The following is a 20,400-nucleotide window of genomic DNA, read 5'->3' as shown; positions in this document are numbered from 1 at the left end:
TGATTTAACCGCCGTGTGGTATTGATATCATTCAAACATTCTGCACGTACCTTTGCACCACCACTCGGTCATTTCCGTGATGTTTCAGGTCGTCATTTGTCGTGTTCCCGATATACTGTATTGATTTAAATGTTTCTGAGGCCATCCATTGCATAAACAGGTGACGTGATTGCTGTTGTTCACAGTACAAGATCGTCTGAAGCGCCTTAAAATCACAAACGATGTTTTACTGTTAACATTAACATGTCTGAAACATACACTTTGCGTTAACGAATCGCCAAATCATTACGTGAGGTGAGGTGAGGGGAAATGGTATTTAACGTCGCCTTCAAGATTATTGCACTTATATAGCGACGTTCATGGACGTGTGTGTGTGTGTGGCTGCTTGTACTTGTCTCGACTTGTGCCGATTTTATAGCGATAACATGCCGCAGTTTAACATGTATACCCAACTCAGTATACAGTATACTGACCCCGAGCCGAACAGTCCTTGCTTTAGCAGTTTACCAAGCGCCAGGCGGGGTAACAACAAGTACCATATTTTAACGTCTTTTGGTATGACGCGACCGGGGATCGATCCCCGGACCTTCCGCTCTCCGGATGGACGCTACCACTAGACCACGGAGGCGGTCACAAATCATTATGTGTTCTGTCTGGCTACAGCATTGAAATTCAGTGATAAGCTGCACTATGTGAAGCGCTAGTCTAATGCAATCAGTCTCGCCGCGAAGAAGGGCTTGTTTATTAACGTGTCACTAGCTGTTTTGTTTGTTTGTTTGTTGTTTAGTGCCGCACTCAGCAATATGCCAGCTATATGACGACGGTCTGTAAATAATCGTGTCATACAACGTGATGAAGGAGGAAAACCGCGCGTCCACGTACAGGCTAACTCATCTATGGAATGAACAATTAAAACAAATATTAACATCAAGACTAATACATGCAGTTAATCCATTATCTATTGGGACAATTGTGTTTTATTCAGTCTGGAACCTATACAATTAACCCAGCTAACACCTAACATTTTCAAAATATTTTCGAAAGGCTTCATTTTAGTTTTAGAAAAACATTTTATTAACGTTTTAGTAATGTTTCACAAATATTCAAAATGTTATTGAAATGTTTTCAAAATGTTATTCAAAACATCATGCTGTAACATGGGCGAAACTATTTCATAACATATTATAACAATGTTTTCAACACATTGCAGAAATATTTTGCCAGAACATATTTCATGAAATGTTATCATCATGTTTTAAATACATTGAGTACACATACGTAAAATCACCCGAATTAGCTATAAATGTTTAATAATTATTCAAAATGTTATTAAAATGTTTTTAAAATATTATTCAAGAACATCATGCCATAAAATAGGCGAAACTATTTCATACCATCTTATTACAATGTTTTAAACAAGTCGTAGAAATGTTATTCCAGAACTTATGTCATGAAGTGTTATTGAAATGTTTTTTAAATGTTATTCAAGAACATCATGCCATAAAATAGGCGAAACTATTTCATACCATGTTATTACAATGTTTTCAACACGCTGCAGCAATGTTATGCCAGGAACTATGTCATGAAGTGTTATTGAAATGTTTTTAAAATGTTATCCAAGAACAGCATGCTCTAACACAGGCGAAACTATAACCTACTTGTGATTAGGTAACTCTTCATTTAAAGAAGAAAGACATAGAGAGGGAAACGTATTTTTAACAATGGCATGTTTGTCCATAACGTGCTCATCAACTTCGGAAGTAATAGTTAAGTGACTGAGAAATATGGTTCATTTGCTCCAAGAAGAATTTATATTTGCCCCGGGACATTTTATAACCCGGGTCACAAAGGACCTAAGTGCACTCGCGAAAGGCTGTAATGAAACAGGCATCACGCAAGGGTGGGTCTTACAGGGCTTACAGATAAAGCATACCTGAATATTTTTTTGAGTTTTTCAAAGAACTGTTCAAACATCCTACTTGCTTAAGTTCTTTGAATATTAATATTACTAAACATCGAGTTCTGCTCTAAACTTTACTCACTTTATGTTGTGGTGGGATTCTCTCCGATTATGATCCTCGGACTGTGCTCCGCCATGCCTTGTTATAATTTATATCCTGCCTAAATCAAAGACCACGATTCCGATAGTAGTCTTTAAAACAACTAAAACGAGGATCGGATGATTAAAATGCGTATTCTTGATTATTGTGTATATCTGGAGTTCATTGCTGCTCATGCTGTTAACAACTGGTTTTCCTGTTTCGATGGTATTACTCATGTCCGTGATATACACTGCCGGACAAAAGAAAGTATACACTTGAAAATAAGATTACAAATATCGTTTCCAGGCTGTAAACCTGTAAAGTGGAAACGTACGGCCCAAAACACAACTGTGACACCCGTATCAACCACATCAACATTAAATAACCTTTTTTTGTCTGTTTCATTTTGGCCATCACCAAACATGGATGTATATTTTCTTTTGTCCGGTAGTTTATGTTCGGTCGTGTCTGTTTCTCAAAATAGTTTTTTTACAGCAGTGGGAAAAGTGAGTGAGTGAGTGAGTGAGTGAGTATGGTTTTACGCCGCTTTTAGCAATATTCCAGCAATATCACGGCGGGGGACACCAGAAATGGGCTTCACACATTGTACCCATGTCGGGAATCGAACCCGGGTCTTCGGCGTGACGAGTGAACGCTTTAACCACTAGGCTACCCGACCGCCCCCAGTGGGAAAAGGCTAGCATGGACAGATACTTGGCGTTTTACACCTAAGCCTGCTGCTTTGGAAGATCGGGAAATCAGAAAACACAGTTGTATCATATTCGAGATAGCCCCTTAATCACCTTTGAATTTGTACCTATAACAATAGGTGCTGGACCAGCTTCCCGGGACAAGGGAGATAACTGACTTTAAAAGTCCAGTTTCTCACCTTGCCGAACTTGTTTGTTTGTTTCTTGTTTTACGCCGCACTCAGCAATATTGCAGCTATATGACGGTGATCTGTAAATAATCGAATCTGGACCAGACAATCTAGGTGATTCATTTCATGAGCACCGATCTACGCAAATGGGATACGATGACATGCATCAACCAAGTCAGCGAGCCTGACCACCCGATCCCATTAGTCGCCTCTTACGACAAGCATAGTCGCCTTTTACGGCAAGCATGGGTTGCCGAAGACCTATTCTAACCCGGATCTTTACGGGTTAAGATGCTTTATTGACTTTAATTGCTCTTTAATTAAGTAAATTAGTGTTTGCGGCACTACTTCATTGTTTCAGAAGGGTCCTTCTTAAAGCAAATGTTTGAGCTTACATGAAGCAAAATTCCGACCTAGATTTTCCTAATCATTACCTGGCAAAGTATGGTCAGCAGTTAGGTGAATGAAACCACATGAATGTCTCTAGAACCATTTGAGATTTTGCCATCCACGTCCCTTGTGAACCACATTTTGAACTTATAATTCGTCGTTCAGATGCCCCCTCGGCATTGAGGGACTAAAACAAGAACTGGTCGGCTTCGGCTTGGAAATTTTGTTGTCGAACACTATCTTGGATGGAGATCACGATCTTTTCTGACTGCATCATACTAAGGTGAGGTGAATGTTTAACGTCGCGTCCAAGATTATTGCACTTATATAGCGACGTGCATGCACGTGTATGTGTGGCTGCTTGTACTAGTCCGGACTGATGCCGATTTATAGTGCTAGCTCACTGAGATACCATGTCGCAGTTTAACATGAATACCCCACTCAGACACAGTATATACTGACTCCGAGCCGATCAGTCCTTGTTTTAGCCCCTTAATGCCGAGCGCCAGACAGGGTAACAAGTACCATCTTTTAACGTCTTTTGGTATGACGCGGCCGGGGATCGAACCCCGTACCTTCCGCTTTCCGGGCGGATGCTCTACCATTAGACCATGGAGGCGGTCTCATCATACTAAAAAATATTTAATCATATTTCGCCAATTTCTACGTACATATTCTTATAAGAATGCGTATCGGAATGGAAGTCCCCATGTCGCTCAACATAACCTGCCGTGTCAGTTCCGGTTTTTGACATAGTTACACGGAATTGTGGGTGCGTGAGATGTGTATCTCCGTGTGTCATTGTATCTTTCCGCGCATCGAACAGGCTAGCTGCCACACGTAGAAACTCGGTTTTTCGGTGATGGCTCCCCTCCCCGAAGAAGATGTCGTTAGATGTAAGGGCGTGGTCATAGCCTTCGTTTCCAAGAAGTGGTGTCTTGTTGGGGGAGAAGGTGACACTGCGAGTTTTCATGTTGATGCTGTCGCCCTCTGTCAGGTAGGATACAAACACGTTGCGCAAGCTGTAGTAGCGCTCTGCCGGATCGGTGTAGGATTTGGAGACGTCGAAGAAAGTAACGCCAAGCTCACCAAATACCTATCAACAAATTAATAAACATTATCTATGGAAAATATATAGCAAGATGATAGAAGGGGATAGGAAAGAAAGACATGCATAAAAATTGTTTTTGATTGTTGTTTTACGCCGCAGTAAGCAAAATTACCCGGAAAACCCGCGGTTTATATTATGAAAAGAAAAAGAGAGATACACAAAACACATCACTCAAGTACAATCGACCAATATATACTTATATGAACCGTCTAAATGCAAGAAATACCAAAAAGATAGCAAAACACAGGGATACTTTATGGTGAAACAATTCCGTAGTCGCTGTATAAAACGAATTTGATGGAAGCGGGCGAGGGAAAGACCACGTGCAGCATGCAGACAACTGTAGTCATGACATACACGATTGAGCACCGTTTCAATACCTGCTCCGGTGGTTCAATGGGAAATAATCATCATCAGATGCACACTAATAGCGACAAAATCCATATTCATAAGTCATCCCTTTTGTCATACAGTCTTGTGGACAGTGTTTTGTCGCTCTGAATCTGTATGCATAGATCTGAATATGAAACAGATGAAGGGTAAATTGGAATGAAGGGAATTGACTGTTTGATTGTTATTAAACAATAGCAGATCATAGATATACCTGAGGCTAAAGTGAAAATTCTTGGCAAAATGACCTTGTTTTAACTTTGCAAATCCGAACAGAAATTCTGATTCACATGCATAAAGAAACAGATTAGTAAGAAGGGGAGCGCAATTGGTGCCCATGGGGGATGCCTACTTCTTGCCTAAATGTCTTGCCTCCAAATTCGACCTTACTAGTGGGAAAAACTACAAACGTTTCACGAAGGGGAGCCAGGTCTTACAATTAAAACGGTTAAATCTATGTCGTGCAATTCAAATGTAAAACCCCCAGTCTGGTCTTAGAATTCAAATGTTAAACCTTTCAGCAGGTCTCACTTGAAAGTAGTACCTCTATCAAGGTTCTTATGAAACAGCAAGATACCTACAATAATACAGGCAAAGGTGGAAGTAGATTTAAATAAGTGTCGATTACATGTTTTACCTAAAGTTAAGTATTGTGGAAATGTATTTAAAGAACTGGGAATTTGATGTTCTCTTTGTAGACATTTGAAAGGCCTTCGATAGTGTGCTGAGAAAGACATTAATGAACCTTCGAATTCTAAATACCCGTGGTTTAAGTTGGTATGTAATATTTACGAAAATGTAGTCATCCCGGAGTAAGACAAGGGTCATTATGAAATCCTTTCCTGTTCCTTTTCTTTATAAACGAATTATCTACCAAGATTCAAGACAGGCACACATAATTATATTTCACATATTACACAGTTGTTCTGACCACCATTTTCAGATAACATAATTTTGTTTTCAAGAATTAATCTACTGAGACAGATTTGTGAAACAAAAATCGCAGTCTTTAAAAATGTTGGAAAGATATATATATAGCATTTAATGAAAACTAGTTCTATACAGGTGTGTGTGTGTGTATGTATGTATGTATGTATGTATGTATGTATGTATGTATGTATGTATGTATGTATGTATGTATGTATGTATGTATGTTCGTACATTAAGGTTATAAAGTATTAATACATTTCACAGGAAATATGACGTAAATTTGGAAATAGTAATTTATTTGAACAAATGTATTATTGTATAAGGTTGGATATGGCTATGTTTAGAATCATCAGCATCAGTATCTAAATCTTTATATACTGCTCACAAAAAGTAGGGGATATTGAAATTAAAATCAGTGGCACAAAGACAGTAATATAGAGGCCTACAAATAATTTATGTATGATTGAGGAAAAGCATAGGTCAGTCTGAGCATGCCTCACAATGACTACCAGATGCCCTTGCATCCAGGAAAATTGCACCCAGACGTACCAGGGGGTGTGGATGAGAAATCCCATCTTGTGTCACACGTGCAAATGACAAAATCCACGTGCCTCACGTGCAAAAATGGGTGTTAACATGGGTCTTGGACCAAGTTCATCCATCACTTCACCACTTTCCACAATGCGAAGGTTACGAGAAGACGAAAGATTGAGAGCAATTGGGATGATCCAGGCCGGAAGAACGCAGGCCTACACAGCAGCACAACTGCATGTCTCACAGTCAGTAGTTAGCCAGTTGTGGGCACGTTACATTGCCACTGGAAGGGTTCAAGACAGACCCCGAAGTGGTCGTCCAAAATGCACAACCAGACGTGATGACCGGCGGATCATCACTGGAGCCCTCCGTGATCGACGTTTAAATGCGACACAGCTGCAGCAGGTTCACAGACATGCCACTGGGAATCTCATCTCCACACAGACGGTACGAAACCGGCTCCATGCTGCAGAACTTCGAGCAAGGCGACCTTACATCACATTACCCCTAACAAACCGTCACAGACAAGCCCGGCGAGAGTGGGGTCGCCGTCACCAGAGGTGCAGCAATGCCAGGTGGTCCCATGTGATGTTCAGTGATGAGTCGAGGTTCTCTTTAGACTTCAATGATGGCCGTCATCGTGTCTGGCGTCGTCCTTGTGAGCGTCATCAGCCAGCTGCCATGATTCCACATGATCGGTATGGGAGGGGTTCTGTTATGGTGTGGGGTGGAATCACGGTGACAGGCAGAACCGATCTCCACATCTGCCAAGGAAGAGTTACGGATGTTTACTATCGGGACAACATCATCACGCCACATGTCCTGCCATTTGCACACCGTCACGGACAGGGTTTCATCTTCCAGGACGATAATGCCAGGGCTCACCGTGCGCACGTCGTCCTTAACCATTTGCGGCGGCACCAAATTGAAACTCTTCCATGGCCAGCGATGTCCCCCGACCTCTCCCCCATAGAGCATGTGTGGGATATGCTCGGAAGACGAGTACAGAGGCGGCATCCCCCATGTCCAGACTTGCAACAACTGGGCGTGGCACTCCAAGAGGAATGGCAGAGGATTCCCCAAGTTCACATTGGTCGCATAATTAGGAGTATGAGACGTGGGTGTAATGCTTGTTTGGCTGCTAATGGTGGGCCAACCCGGTATTAACCCATTTGTGACCTTTGGGTTTCTACCCCTCATGAACTTTCCAGTGTCTACAAAATGAAATTGCAGCTTGATCAAAGTCATTACTTTCAAAATTGTTTCTTAACATCCTTATTTCCACATTATTATTGTTTCCAAATGAAAATTAAACATAATTCTGAAACTTTTCGTCGTAACTTTTCAATATCCCCTACTTTGTGTGAGCAGTATATATCATGTCACGAACACACAGACTGAAGGATATATTTCAAACAGAATTGGGCTCAGTCCTTAATACTTTGAAATAAATGCATTGCTAGCAGGATATTGAAACGCATACAAACACTGGATATTATCATCTTCCCGAGGCAAGGGAGTTAACTGACTATAAAAGTCCAGTTTCCGCCCTTGCCGGACATGGCTGGTATTATGGAGTTACATTTTGGCTGGACTAACGAGTCTATGCGTAGTCCAATCAAAATCGCGCACCGAAATCGAAATCCGGTTTCTGTCATGCAGATTTCGGTCGATTGCACGATTTGCAAAGAATGTGCACCGCCAACTCGTTGTCAGTAGATATTTCCCAAATCTTTTCATGTTTTTAATCAAGGTGCTCACGTGATTTGATGCATTTCGCGATGTAAAACCCGTTTTATCACAATATAAGTCTTGATTATCGATCAGATCGTCCTGACCGGGCGCCACCATTTTGTGTGAAGCAAACGCAAGTGATACTAGAGGTGAAATCTGATTGGTCCATATGAGAGGCTTAGAAGGGACATAACTGGTAATAGACACTGGTGGCGCTACGATCGAGCCTAGGAATTCCATCCTAGTTCGGCAAGGGTGGAAGCTGGACTTTTAAAGTCAGTTAATTCTCTTGCCTCGGGAACATGGGATATTATGTGCCTATTGTAAATGTCAATGAATCAAGAACAGCTCAAACTAGATTTCGATATTCTTCGCATTATCTTTGGGTTGAAACTGTACGATATACAATATTCGGAGAAAAGAACGAATTTGTCTGTGATTTAATATAGATGTAGATGAGGATGAGTATTTCCTTCTTGTATGTCCAGCAGATGCATCATTAAGAAATATGTATATATCAGAATATTTCTTTGTTCATCACAAATTTGAATCTCTGTTCAATTCCTCCAGCAGTTTGCAACAATTGCCGATGTGTATATATCATACTATATATATATATATATATATATATATATATATATATATATATATATATATATATATTATATGATAGATAGATAGATAGATAGATAGATAGATAAAGATGTATATAGATATATCATACTATATATGAAAATTACTCATATGCAGACTTTTCTACCATATTTTATATCTATGTTAGTGAGTGAGGGATTATTGTTGAACGCTGCATCAGCATACTTGCAGCTGTCCGCGTTGATCGTATATGCGTACTGCTGGCCTGTCGCCCATTCCGTGAAGAAGGTATGTAGGTATCTAAATTTTTGGAGCGACTTGGACTGTTATTCAGAGCAGAAATATTGATTGATTACCTCCCCTAGTTCGTTGTTAGTGCCGACGTGAGTGACGACAAGCGCCGTGTTCTCGCTGACGCCGAGGCCGTAGTTGACGCCGTTGGACATGTGCCGTGTGTCCGACAGCAGGCGAATCATGCGTCCCTCCCGGCCTCGATTACTGAAAATGTATAACACTAGATATTGATAATCGATGATGTTGCTGTTGAAATTATCGGCGGACATAGTCGTACAATCAAACACCTGCAAATTGCTCCTACAGAACACAGCCACGAGAACTATTCAAGTGTAGTCCGACAATGTTTAATGCTATGACTAAACACATTTGTTTGTTTGTCTGTTGTTTAATGCTGCACGCATGAATGTTCCAGCTATATGACAGCGGCCTGTAAATATTCGAGTCGAGACGCCCAACGCTAACACCGTATTCGTGCGTGCGTGATTCCCGAATCCTGCACCGATTGTGTTTAAATGTAATATCCAGTTATGTATGACTGTTTTATAATCTCATACCACCTTTGACTGGAGTAGGTCCGATAGTTTTTCAGATATTGTAGTAAACGTCGGTACCTTAAATTACCTTCCAGACTATAATTTGGCTGACATAACTGTTACCTTACCTAACCTGTTGTCATGTAAAGACCCATTGTGTTTCCCTGTGGTGTACCTGAAGTGGGTGTCGAGAAGATACTCGGGGTAGATTCCGAAGCCCCCTGCCTTCCTGTAGGTGAGGTCGTGTGAGTGAGTCAACGACTCCTGAGCTCCGTAACGGAGGGCGTCCCAACTGCTTCCGCCTTGATGAACGAGATGGTTATCTTAGATGCGAAGGAGCCGAGGTGGTGAGGTAAAATGGGTTTCAACGTCACATCATTCAATATTACTGCACTTATATAGCGACGTACGTACAGAATATGCAGGCCACAAGGTCAACACAAGACCTGTACCAACAGCGGGTCAACACAAGACAAGTACCACCAGCGGGTCAACACAACACTTGTACCACCACAAGGTTAACACAAGACAAGTACCACCAGCGGGTCAACATAACTGTATGTATTTCTCTGTGTGTGCGTGCGTGCGTGCGTGCGTGCGTGCGTGCGTGCGTGTGTGTCTGTCTGTCTGTCTGCTTGATATCATCCGGACAAATGCCGATTTTATAGTGCTAGCCCACTGAGATACAATGCGGCAGTTAAACATGAATACCCCACTCATACACAGTGTACTGACTCCGAGCCGACAGTTCTTATTTTCGCCCTTAATGCCGATCGCCAGGCAGGGTAACAAGGAGTGCCATCATATTACGTCTTTTGGTATTCCGCGACTGGGAATCGAACCGACGACCTCACGCTCTCCTGGCAGATGCTCTATCCACTAGACCACGTAGCTAGTCTAGATGTGGAGAACGATGTTTCAGATTACTAGAACTTGCACTCGTAAACATAGTAGTCATTTCTATGGTACCTATACCAAAGTCACCTGCATTGTGTTTTCGAATCAACCACTGGCCCATAACGTAATCAATCCATTTGTTAAACCCCATTTCACCTCACCTGTACAGACAGGTATACGAAAACAGGGTGTAAACTATTGCTTTTAGGATTCTATCTCTTCAAAATATTATTGACATGAGGAAATATACTCAGCAGGTTATGGAATCCTAGAAGAGACGTTTTCGCATTGTTGCATTATCGCCCTTTACAAAAACAAACGTCTCAAAATTAAGCAACGCGCAAAAATATTGCCCCTTTGTCGCATTGTTGCGTTGTTGCGTTGTCGCGTTGTCCGCATCGTCGCGCCTTGGGTAATCATTTTTTTTATTTTACTAAAGGGAACCAATGCGAAAACGCGACAATGTCCCTTCTAGGATCCCAAGGCTATCGTTTTGGTTTCATTGTTCGATTGCACGCAATCGGAACTTTGACTATATCTCATTCATACCTGTTCACTGATTTCAACTTTACTGTCTTACTGCATTCGCAATTACAAAGTGAACTCATTTAAGAGCGTGCATGTCCGTTCACTTCTTGAGGGCAAGTGTTGTGATTCCTGTTTCACATTTCATTCCTGCATGTGCACGATAACACCAGGTGGAAGCACCTATATGCATGACATGATCATGTAGGTAACACTCCTGCATGCTTACCCGTTACCATGGGACCAGCGGTGAGAATTGCAGTGCCAGCACTGGAACCGGATATGACAGCACCACCGTTGTATTGATCCTTAATGGCCTGGAGAGCCGGGGACGGAAGGTTGCCCGCCAACATGTACCTGCTCAAAGGAAATGAAGGCGATGTGAACCACGATTTGAGGAAACTTTACCTGAAGAGTCTTGCAATACCTTCAGAATGTAGTCCTTATCACATTTAGTACTGTTAACTGGGCGTTGTTCAGGTTGTTTCCATGGTGACGACGACGGGTGTTCTATACACAGTAACACATCCTGAAAACAAACTAAAAATTAAGATACGTTCCTGCACCTGAACTAGGAACAGAGGAGGCCTGTGACACGCTTCATCCTTTTTAGATCCATGCATAAAGATTCAGAGTACCGAAACACTCTCCACAAGACTGTATGACAAGAGGGATGACTTCAACTTTTCAGTAGTCAACTTTCCCTTTATGTTGAGTAATATTCCAGCAGCTCCAGTTTCTGGTGTTAACATTTCACAACTTTTGAGGTACAACCGAGCATGCTCTTTCTACTAAGATTTCAAAGAGCCTCATACGACTCTTGCTCAGAAGCTGTTTGATCAAGGTTACAACATGCAAGGCTTCACTAAAGCTTTCGAAGAGTTTTATGGTAGACATGTGGCGGACATTTCCAAATCTGACGCGTCAGTGACAAAAATTATGTCCGATGCAATTCCTTATTTTGACATGTACCATTCATGTTCCCGTGTTTATTTTAGGTGAACAAGTGCCGCCGGTGGGGCAGGATACGCTAACCTTTTCGCGAACACCTGGTATCATCACTCTTTGATAGTGCTTATGAAAGTCGGAGTCGTACAACAAAGAGAACATCATCCAATCATCCGAACATCTCAAAACCAGGTGAACATCTCACAACTAGGTGAACATCTCATAAATAGGTGAACATCTCACAAATAGGCGAACATCTCACAACTAGGTGAACATCTCACAACTAGGTGAACATCTCACAACTAGGAGAACATCTCACAAATAGGCGAACATCTCACAACTAGGTGAACATCTCACAAAAAGGCGAACATCTCCAAACTTGGTGAATATCACACAGCTAGGTGAACATCTCACAAATAGGTGAACATCTCACAAATAGGCGAACATCTCACAACTAGGTGAACATCTCACAACTAGGTGAACATCTCACAAATATGAATATACAATGCCATTTAGAGTGATTAGGTGCCTCACTCTGGCAAGTGTGGGTTCGAATCCCGGACGGGTCTCAACCCCGAAAAAGTACGAGAATCTATATTTTACTAAGAAAGTGTTATCCCAAATATAACATTTGTTACATTTGACCACTAAATGGCATTGTGTATTCATAGCTTTCGGCCATGGGAGCCGTGTCAATTTATACTTGTCAGAGGGGTACTCAAAGTACGTGATCTAGACTACCTGTTGTCGGACTTTCATTTTTGTGGAGGTGAGGTCGGTGAGGTGAAATTTGGTTTAACGTCGCGTCCAAGATTATTGCATTTATATAGCGACGTGCATGCACGTGTGTGTGTTTGTGTGGCTGCTTGTACTAGTCCGGACTGATGCCGATTTATAGTGCTAGCCCACTGAGATACCATGCCGCAGTTTAACATGAATAGCCCACTCAGACACAGTATACTGACTCCGAGCCGACCAGTCCTTGTTCTAGCCCCTTAATGCCGAGCGCCAGACAGGGCAACAACAAGTACCATCTTTTAACGTCTTTTGGTCTGACACGGCCGGGGATCGAACCCCGGACCTTCCGCTCTCTGGGCGGACGCTCTACCACTAGACCACGGAGGCGGTTTCATTTTTGTGGAAGCCTTGGTGGCTGAGTGGGTTAGATCGCTGATTTTGTGTGCTTCCGATTAGGTGCCGGACGGGTCTCAACCCCAAAAAAGTACGAGAATTTGTACTTTACTAAGAAAGTGTTATCCAAAATATAACATTTATTACATCTCACAAATAGGTAAACATCTCACAAATAGGTGAACATCTCACAACTAGGTGAACATCTCACAAATAGGCGAACATCTCACAACTAGGTGAACATCTTCCAAATAGGCGAACATCTCACAACTAGGTGAACATCACACAACTAGGTGAACATCTGACAAATAGGCGAACATCTCACAACTAGGTGAACATCTCACAACTAGGTGAACTTCTCACAATTAGGTGAACATCTCACAAAAAGGCGAACATCTCACAACTAGGTGAACATCACACAACTAGGTGAACATTTCCCAAATAGGCGAACATCTCACAAATAGGCGAACATCCCACAACTAGATGAACATCTCACAACTAGATGAACATCTACCAAATAGGCGAACATCTCACAACTAGATGAACATCTCACAACTAGGTGAACATCTCACAACTAGGTGAACATCTCACAACTAGGTGAACATCTCCAAAATATACGAACATCTCACAACTAGGTGAACTTCTCACAACTAGGTGAACTTCTCACAACTAGGTGAACATCTCACAAAAAGGCGAACATCTCACAACTAGGTGAACATTTCAAAACTAGGTGAACATCTACCAAATAGGCGAACATCTCACAATTAGGTGAACATCTCACAACTAGGTGAACATCTACCTAATAGGCGAACATCTCACAACTAGGTGAACATCTCACAACTAGGTGAACATCTCACAACTAGGTGAACATCTCACAAATAGGCGAACATCTCACAACTAGGTGAACATCACACAACTAGCTATAGGTGAACATCTCCCAAATAGCCGAACATCTCACAACTAGGTTAACATCTCACAACTAGGTGAACATCTCACAACTAGGTTAACATCTACCAAATAGGCGAACATCTCACAACTAGGTGAACATCTCACAAATAGGTGAACATCTACCAAATAGGTGAACATCTCACAACTAGGTGAACATCTCACAACTAGGTGAACATCTCACAACTAGGTGAACATCTCACAACTAGGTGAACATCTCACAAATAGGCGAACATCTCACAACTAGGTGAACATCTCACAACTAGGTGAACATCTCACAAATAGGCGAACATCTCACAACTAGGTGAACATCTCACAACAAGGTGAACATCTCACTACTAGGCGAACATCTCACTAAAAGGCGAACATCTCACTACTAGGTGAACATCTCACAACTAGGTGAACATCTCACAAATAGGTGAACATCTCACAACAAGGTGAACATCTCACAACTAGGTGAACATCTCACAAAAAGGCGAACATCTGACAACTAGGTGAACATCTCACAACTAGGTGAACATCTCACAACTAGGCGAACATCTCACAATTAGGTGAACATCTCACAACTAGGTGAACATCTCACAAAAAGGCGAACATCTCACAACTAGGTGAACGTCTACCGAATAGGCGAACATCTCACAACTAGGTGAACATCTCACAACTAGGCGAACATCTCACAACTAGGTAAACATCTCACAACTAGGCGAACATCTCACAACTAGGCGAACATCTCACAACTAGGTGAACATCTCACAACTAGGTGAACATCTCAGAACTAGGTGAACATCTCAGAACTAGGTGAACATCTCCCAAATAGGTGAACATCTCAAACTAGGTGAACATCTCACTACTAGGCGAACATCTCACTACTAGGCGAACATCTCACAACTAGGTGAACATCTCACAACTAGGTGAACATCTCACAACTAGGTGAACATCTCACAACAAGGTGAACATCTCACAACTAGGTGAACATCTCACAACTAGGTGAACATCTCACAACTAGGCGAACATCTCACAACTAGGCGAACATCTCACAACTAGGTGAACATCTCACAACTAGGTGAACATCTCACAAAAAGGCGAACATCTCACAACTAGGTGAACATCTCACAACTAGGCGAACATCTCACAACTAGGTGAACGTCTACCGAATAGGCGAACATCTCACAACTAGGTGAACATCTCACAACTAGGTGAATATCTCACAACTAGGCGAACATCTCACAAAAAGGGGAACATCTCATAACTAGGTAAACATCTCACAACTAGGCGAACATCTCACAACTAGGTGAACATCTCACAACTAGGTGAACATCTCACAACTAGGTGAACATCTCACAACTAGGTGAACATCTCACAAATAGGTGAACATCTCAAACTAGGTGAACATCTCACAACTAGGTTAACATCTACCAAATAGGTGAACATCTCACAACTAGGTGAACATCTCACAAATAGGTGAACATCTCACAAATAGGCGAACATCTCACATCTAGGCGAACATCTCACAACTAGGTGAACATCTCACAACTAGGCGAACATCTCACAAATAGGTGAACATCTACCAAATAGGTGAACATCTCACAACTAGGTGAACATCTCACAAATAGGCCAACATCTCACAACTAGGTGAACATCTCACAAAAAGGCGAACATCTCCAAACTAGGCGAATATCACACAGCTAGGCGAACATCTCCCAAATAGGCGAACGTCTTCCATTTATCCGAACATTTCACAATCTCACAGCTGGGCGAACATCTCCCAAATAGGCGAAAATCTTCCATTTACCCGAACATTTCACAACTAGGCGAACATCTTCCAATTATCCGAACGTCCCCAAACTGGGATAATGGAGGTACACGGGAACTTTCCATGAGTCAGACATACATCCAATGGCGAGATGTTTGGGGTTTGTATGGCTTCACCAGGATATTGGGAATTTCTCCAAATTCAGTTCAATATTTAAACAAAGGTTACAGGATTTTGGCAATCAAACTATTCAGTGAGTGGGCGGCACATGTATAACACATATACGTACCACCAGGACTTACAACAAACATGGTCCAAGATTTACATAATAATGTACAACTACACCAAACACGGTTGACATATTCCAGGCAAATTGACACTTGTGACGACAGGTCTCCGTAGCACAGGTGATAGCTTGAAGGATTACAAAAGAATAGGTCGTAGGTTCGTATCCCGCCCAGGTTTAAACTGACTGACTGAGTATGGTTTTACGCCGCTTTTAGCAATATTCCAGCAATATCACGGCGGGGGACACCAGAAATTGGCTTCACAAATTGTACCCATGTCGGGAACGCTTTAACCACTAGGCTACCCAACCGCCCCTACGAAGAATACATGATACCCATCTTCAATTTAAAAGGGATCACAAAAAGAACATACACACAAAACTTTCTTGTGCATCATTGGTGGCAAAGTTTCGTAACAAGTTAACCTTGAAATCATGAAGAAATATCCTAACTTTACAGGAGCATCTCACGATTTATCAAAGATCGAGGTCGTAGTTGTTGTATGACTAATAGTATTTCTCTATAACAGGAAGCTGACAATAAAAGGATGTCTGATTACTTCGATAGAACATTCACCTTTTTATAGTTACCACCATCCACTCCAAAATTAATCCATTTATACTGCTGAAATAACATTTTTTGTAGCGGTAGCGAGCACTAAGATCTTATTTTTATGAGATTGCACGACACAAATACGCCCCACATTCCACCTACGCCTGCACAAGACGCATCTGGTCCCCGCCGGAAATGAAGAATCCAGTCTGCTGTTTGATGAGTTTGACGACATTCGGATCACTATTTTTGGCGACATCGTCAACAGTGACAGGAATGAAGGTGGCTTCCAAGGCGGTGTAGTTGTTGACCAAGAGGTCCACGTAGTATTTGGCCGAGGTAGCCGGGGTGTCTGATGCTGCTGAAATTACTCCAATGCGCGCCTTTGCTTTGCCTCCCTGTGAAGTGGATGAGTGAGTGAATGAGTGAGCTTGGATCCCCACTTTATGAATAATAAAAGCGACAAAACCATTTTCATAATTATATTTCATCTCTGCTGAACACAAAGTCATTTGTACTATTCCGAGTGTATCATAAGCATGTGTTTATGAATCAGTATCAAATAGTGATGATACCAGGTGAACGTACCCTGCATCACCGGGGCAACTGTCACAAACACATGCAAAGGCATATTAATTGTTCACCTGAAAAACGCGGGTCATATGGTACAGGCAAACCATTGGTTGTCCAGCTGTAGGAATCTTTACCTCGCGACAGTTAAAAACTTCTTCTAAGGCCACGCCACATTTAAGAACGAATATCTCCATGGGAACTCCGGATCCCCATTAATCTAACCTGGCCGTAAGAGGAGGTTTAATGCTTCGGGTTGTCAGGCTCGGTTGATTGCATATCATCGTACCCAGACGGGATGGGATTGTTGCTGACAATATCGTGACTGGATTGTCTGGTACAGACTCGTATATATATATATATATACAGACCGCCGCCATATGCAGCACTACGGTCCACGGCAATGAACTGTGGGAATGTGAATACCATCAGGATGAACCTGAGACTCAGAGGTCTCTGGGCAAAGGGATGCAACTCTGGTAAAGGAAGCAACTCGACTACAACAAACTTTACAGTGCCTACTACTGCTGCTACTACTACTACTACTACTACTACTAATAATAATAATAATAATAATAATAATAATAATACAATAGACTTGCACAAGTCTATAAGGCAATAATTATTAGCTTAAATCCTAAGTTCTAGATTATGTTAATAATAAGAACAAGTTGTCCCTATTAGGGACTGGAGTCTTTAGATGTACTGTCCACATATCTAGACTAGCCTATTAGGAAGATAGAATTACTACTCATCCATTGACCTTTCTTTAAGTTCAGCCTTGAAGCAAGGCTACTACCACTACTACTACTACTACTGCTGCTGCTACTGCTGCTGCTGCTACTGCTACTCCTATTGCCACCACCACCACGACTACCACTACCAGCACCACCACCACAGCCACTACAACTATCATTACTACCACCGCCGCTCCCACTACCTCCATCGCTACTAATACGGCTACGAGTACTACTACTACTACTACTACTACTACTACTACTACTACTACTACTACTACTTCTACAGTAATTATTCTTCAGTTTACAATCTCTAATACAATCATGTCTACGACCGTACTACTAAAGTACTCACGGAAATGGAAAAAAAACTGTTTTTTCGATCTCATATTCTAAATAAATGCAGTAAATATACAAAATATATAAATATTCAAACAACTCAATTAGTACTAATTGGGCATTGGCACAAATACAGCGTATCAAAGGTTTTTATGTCTTTTTACACGTAAAAGTGTGTAAAAATATGAACAAAACAGACTATTGAGAAACTGAGCATAAACAGGTGTTAGTAGATCAAGGTGAATGTCCATGACCTATGACACCTTGACGACAGGTGAAAACAGGTGCTTGAAACCCACGTGCATGTGATTTGTCAGTGGTTAGTGATTTGTGAGTGGTATTGTGGGATAGTGAATCATCGTCAAAATATCAGAACGTAAAAGTAACACATTCCCTTCTCAAACAACAACTTACATGTCATTATTATTATGTACATAAATTATTATTATGTACATAAACAAAGCTGTTATTTTTATTTATTTTTTTCCAGGCTAATTTGCATAATGCCTATAGCCTGTTTCTGCCATGTCAATTTGGACTTAGTTTTATTTTTGAATGTTGAAAGTGCCTACAAATTACCTCCTGTAACGTACATTTTGTATTGAGCACTGAGATAAAACTAGCAAATCCAGACTAGTACTTTTCCAGTTGTTTTGTTATTTCGTATTTTCATCTACTTAATGCTTTGTGCCGATTATTAAATCCAGCAAAACAGGTTTTTTTTCATTTCCATGAGTACTTTAATATATGGTCCAAGGTTCACCTACACCCAACCCTGCTATTTCAAGTATAATGCTAGACGTCGATAAAAAGAATTCACCCAACTAACAAAGAAGAAACATCTATTATTCATTGTGAGTCTAAGAAGATTTAAACTGTATCAACACATATACTATTCTTAATACTACCAACGCTGACAAATATGCTAAGCTTCTGCCTTTGGGACAATTTTGAGATGACCTTTTCAATAATCGTAAAATCAATGAAGTAATTGAAGCAAGGAGTTGTATATTATATGTAAACATATTTTTATTTATCGATTTGTTAGATTAATAAAATGTTGACCTTCCTTCACTTAAAAGGGACGGTTACCGTATTCGACGTAATAAGCGCCCAGGGCGCTCTCAAAATTAGAAATAGGGGTCTCTTATTGGAATATTATTTTGGTGGAAAAAAGAAGAGTTGAAAGATAAATTTCGTGGTTTATGCTTACACACTGAAATGCTTATATGCGACAGATACATTTTTCCAGAATTTAATTGCCCATAATTAAGAATGCATATACCACACGAGTACGTATTATGCGCGAATAAATACGTCTTGTGTACACTGATCAATCGGAAGGAGTGCTAATTGGGATTGTTCACTAGGCAACACTATTAGCAAATATCGCCGTGGGCGCTTGTTAGAGCGGGGCGCTTGTTACGTCGAATACGGTAATATGATTTAAGGAATATGTTCAGGGTAGAATCAAAGAGCGAAAGAGTAATAAACAGATATGTTTTGAAACGATTTAATATCAAGGCCCAAATTGTTTTGACCAAAGGAATTTGCAGAGATACAGGAAATAGGTTCTAAAGGTTTGATAACGTGAGACGCACTTGGAGAACTCAACTGCCTTTTCCGTAAAGAGTTGATATTAATGATAATTATTATTATTAATAATAAACCGTAATAATAACCTAAGGACTTAACGGTTTCACAAACATTGGAAATCGTTAACCTTGACGTTTATGTAAATATGCTCTAAAACATGAAAACAAAATCAATTATTTTGGGAATAACTGATTGAGTGAATGGTGTTTAACGCCACCCGAGCAGTTTTGCTCTTGTGGTTATTGAGCTGGTTATTTCAGCTCCGAATCCCCTACACGGCCCACTCTGTCTACTGTATACTCCTTACCGCCATGTCAACTATCCTTGACCAGACGTGCGCATTGTCGTCCATCAAAACTCCCCCTCCAAGAACAAGACTCTTGCCATATTTGGTATACTGCGGGAGTCGAACATTTGCGTTGACTACGACACAAACAGCCGCCAAACACAGCAGCAGTTGCGTCATCGCTGTAGAGCACGTAGACATGAAGTCACTGACACTGCCCAGGTGCGTAAACACAGGTGGTTGTTATCTGGGTCGACGACAGTACCTAGGCTTTTACGGTTGCCCATAAGGGACATGGAGTCTGTTTTTTTCATATTTTGATATTTCACTTACTTTTATCGTAACCTTTTGCAAATTAACACGATTTGTCTTACAAATTTGTGATAAATCATGTGTAAA

At 41.2% G+C, this 20,400-nt stretch overlaps 1 protein-coding gene across 1 annotated transcript; it reads right to left on the bottom strand.

The window, feature by feature from the left end:
• Window positions 1-3,945: 3,945 nt before the first annotated feature.
• Window positions 3,946-20,220, bottom strand: LOC124146047 (cyanophycinase-like). The gene is made up of 6 exons (XM_046516101.2): window positions 20,023-20,220; window positions 16,636-16,871; window positions 11,087-11,214; window positions 9,611-9,737; window positions 8,962-9,103; window positions 3,946-4,408 (listed from the first exon to the last, which is right to left on the bottom strand). Exons 1-6 carry the CDS (start codon window positions 20,200-20,202, stop codon window positions 3,959-3,961), a joined length of 1,263 nt encoding a protein of 420 aa, XP_046372057.2. The 5' UTR covers window positions 20,203-20,220; the 3' UTR covers window positions 3,946-3,958.
• Window positions 20,221-20,400: the final 180 nt, after the last annotated feature.

Source organism: Haliotis rufescens, unplaced genomic scaffold (assembly GCF_023055435.1).
Source record: "Haliotis rufescens isolate VD_foot unplaced genomic scaffold, xgHalRufe1.0.p SCAF_12, whole genome shotgun sequence".
NCBI classification, from domain to species: Eukaryota; Metazoa; Mollusca; class Gastropoda; order Lepetellida; family Haliotidae; genus Haliotis; species Haliotis rufescens.
The sequence above is the reverse complement of the archived record's forward strand: the minus strand, read 5'-3'. Positions and strand labels throughout refer to the sequence as shown.